The sequence below is a fragment of the Sprattus sprattus genome (assembly GCF_963457725.1).
Source record: "Sprattus sprattus genome assembly, chromosome: 1".
In the NCBI taxonomy this organism is placed as follows: domain Eukaryota; kingdom Metazoa; phylum Chordata; class Actinopteri; order Clupeiformes; family Clupeidae; genus Sprattus; species Sprattus sprattus.
The window spans coordinates 13,375,549-13,378,048 of record NC_137920.1 but is presented as its reverse complement, the minus strand read 5'-3'; the positions used below and the strand labels follow the sequence as shown (position 1 = coordinate 13,378,048).

The 2,500-nt window shown below is 48.4% G+C and overlaps 1 protein-coding gene across 1 annotated transcript in view; it reads right to left on the bottom strand.

The window, feature by feature from the left end:
• The window catches only part of LOC308367526 (GTP-binding protein 2-like), a gene marked incomplete at its 5' end in the record, with an annotated part of 11,317 nt that overhangs the window by 2,340 nt on the left and 6,477 nt on the right, over nucleotides 1-2,500 (bottom strand). The window contains 3 exons of the mRNA XM_080841463.1: nucleotides 137-308; nucleotides 1,769-1,827; nucleotides 2,216-2,351. Of these exons, the coding sequence (XP_080697589.1) occupies nucleotides 137-308; nucleotides 1,769-1,827; nucleotides 2,216-2,351 (367 nt within the window). The remainder of the gene's footprint in view (nucleotides 1-136; nucleotides 309-1,768; nucleotides 1,828-2,215; nucleotides 2,352-2,500) is intronic.

Sequence of the window (2,500 nt, the reverse complement as noted above, 5' to 3'; positions counted from 1 at the left end):
CAGGGCGAGAGTAGTGGCCTGTCCTGTCCCTAGCACTCTGAAGCCCACACAAACACAAACACACACACACACACACACACCTACATCCACACGCACACACACACACACACACAAACAAACACGCGCACCCACCCACCTTTCTCAGTAGTGATCGGGGGAAGTTGCCCAGGGCGAGCGTGGCGGCCTGTCCGGCCCGCAGCACTCTGCAGCTGGAGCGGTTCCTCTGGATGCTCAGGACTCGCAGACGCAGGAAGCGGCCGTCATCTGTGGGACCCACCACCAGACGCTCGCCCTCGCCACACACACCACTACAGGAGAGAGGGAAAAAGAGGAGAGAGAGAGAGAGAGAGAGAGAGAGAGATAGAGAGAGAGGGAGACCCAGTTTACTCAGAAGGAGACACACACTTTCTCTTAACCTCTCCCTCTGTAGCAGCCAGTCTAAATGTATTTGTCACTCAATGTGTAATGTCCCTGTTGTACACTGGGTGTGGCTGTTCATTGCACATGTGTTTTTAGGCATATAGGTAGGAAGCCTATGAACGTGAATTGGTTGTGTTGATTTCCAGGGTTCTGCATTAAATTCCTTTGCTGAAGGGTACAAGATGCTTACAGGTCGCTGTCGCACTTTTTCTTTTCCAGATAGGAGTTCAAGCCATCTGTGGGTGGTCGAGAACAATTTTTCACATCTGAGGCCTGCAACACAGCCAACTTAGCAGCAAAGGAATTGAATGCAGAACCCTGGAAATCAACACAACCAATTCAAGTCACCAACCAATCAATACTACCAAATGACCCACCACCACTGGACGTGAGGAGGAAGGAGACCGATAGATGGTGTAAGGCCCAGTGGTATAAGTCCAATGAGCAGCAGAATACCAACATGTCAAGGAGACCAGCACCGTCAAACAACCCACCATTACCGGACGTGCAGAGAAAGGAAATGGGTCGACGGAGCAAGGCTGCTTCAAGACAGTGAACAACAGACACTTGACCTATCAAAATAATTGCCATCATTTAACGATCCACCACCATTGGATATGCGTAGAAGGGAAGCAGAACAGTGGCACAAAGGCATCTCAAGGCAGTGGTGTAACCCAAATGAACAATGGCAAGAAAATACAGGAACATCACAACAAACTCGTCAGCAGCCCTTACTGGCCCCATTGGAGGGAAGTCAAAGACAGCTTTCATATCATCAACCCGTTCGTCAATATTCATCTAGTGAGCTCTTTACCATTATGCAGAGGCAAAATTATATCACTGCTGCTCTGGTGCGACAACAGCACACATCATCCCTACCACCCAGAGAAATTCCTATATTTGAAGGGGATCCCCTTCAGTATAGGGCATTCATCAGGGCCTTTGAGCAAGGAGTCGAAGGGAAAGCAGGAAAGGCAGACTGTCTATATTACTTGGAACAGTTTACAAGAGGACGACCGCAGGAATTGGTACGCAGCTGCCAGCACATGAACCCAGAACGAGGCTATTCGGTGGCAAAAGATCTCTTGTAGGAACACATTGGCAATCCATACAAAATTGCAGCCGCCTATATGGAGAAAGCTCTGGAATGGAGGCTAAATCCCTTCAAACATACTGCTTATTCCTGCGGGGTTGCTGTAATGTAATGGAAGAGTTGCCATATGTCCAGGAATATGGATATGCCGGTGAGTATGAGAACTATCCTCGCTAAGTTACCCTTTAAAATGAGGGAGCAATGGAGGACCCAGGCACATGCACACACACACACATGAAAATATTCTGGTCCTACCTGTAAAGGGTTCCTCCCACTACTGTACCAACATCTGGGACTGAGTAGATTTCATCCACCTGCAAACACACACACAGTGGCAGTGAGTGTGAGTGTGAGTGTGAGTGTGTGTGTGTGTGTGTGTGTGTGTGTGTGTGTGTGTGTGTGTGTTTGTGTGTGTGTTGTGTGTGTGTGTGTGTAAGTGTGTGTGTGTGTTTGTGTGTGTGTTGTGTGTGTGTGTTTGTGAGTTTGTGAGATCCACCTGCAAAACACACACAATTGCCATCGAGTGTTTGTGTGTGTGTAGTAGATTTTCATCCACCTGCAAACGCTCACAGTGCCAGTGTGTGTGTGTGTGTGTGTGTATATGTGTGAGTATGTGAGTGTGTGTGTGTGCTTGGTGTGTGTGTGCGTGTTTGTGTGCGTATGTGTGCGTGCGTGCCTGACTGCGTGTGTGTGTGTGTGTACCTGGAACTCTGTGAGCTGCTGCATGAGCTCCTCCTGCTCTTTGCTGTTGCTGAGTGGCGGAAGCACATTCAAGAAAACCTTCAGCAGGTCCAGATTCTCCCCCGTCACACTCGACAGTGTGAAGATAGGGGTCACACTACACACACACACACACACACACACACACACAGACACACACACACACACACACACACACACACAAATAAACCAACCTAAATATCCCATAGGTACACACACACATATATTCACAAACATTCACTAAGATCTTTAACCTTTCTCAGACTC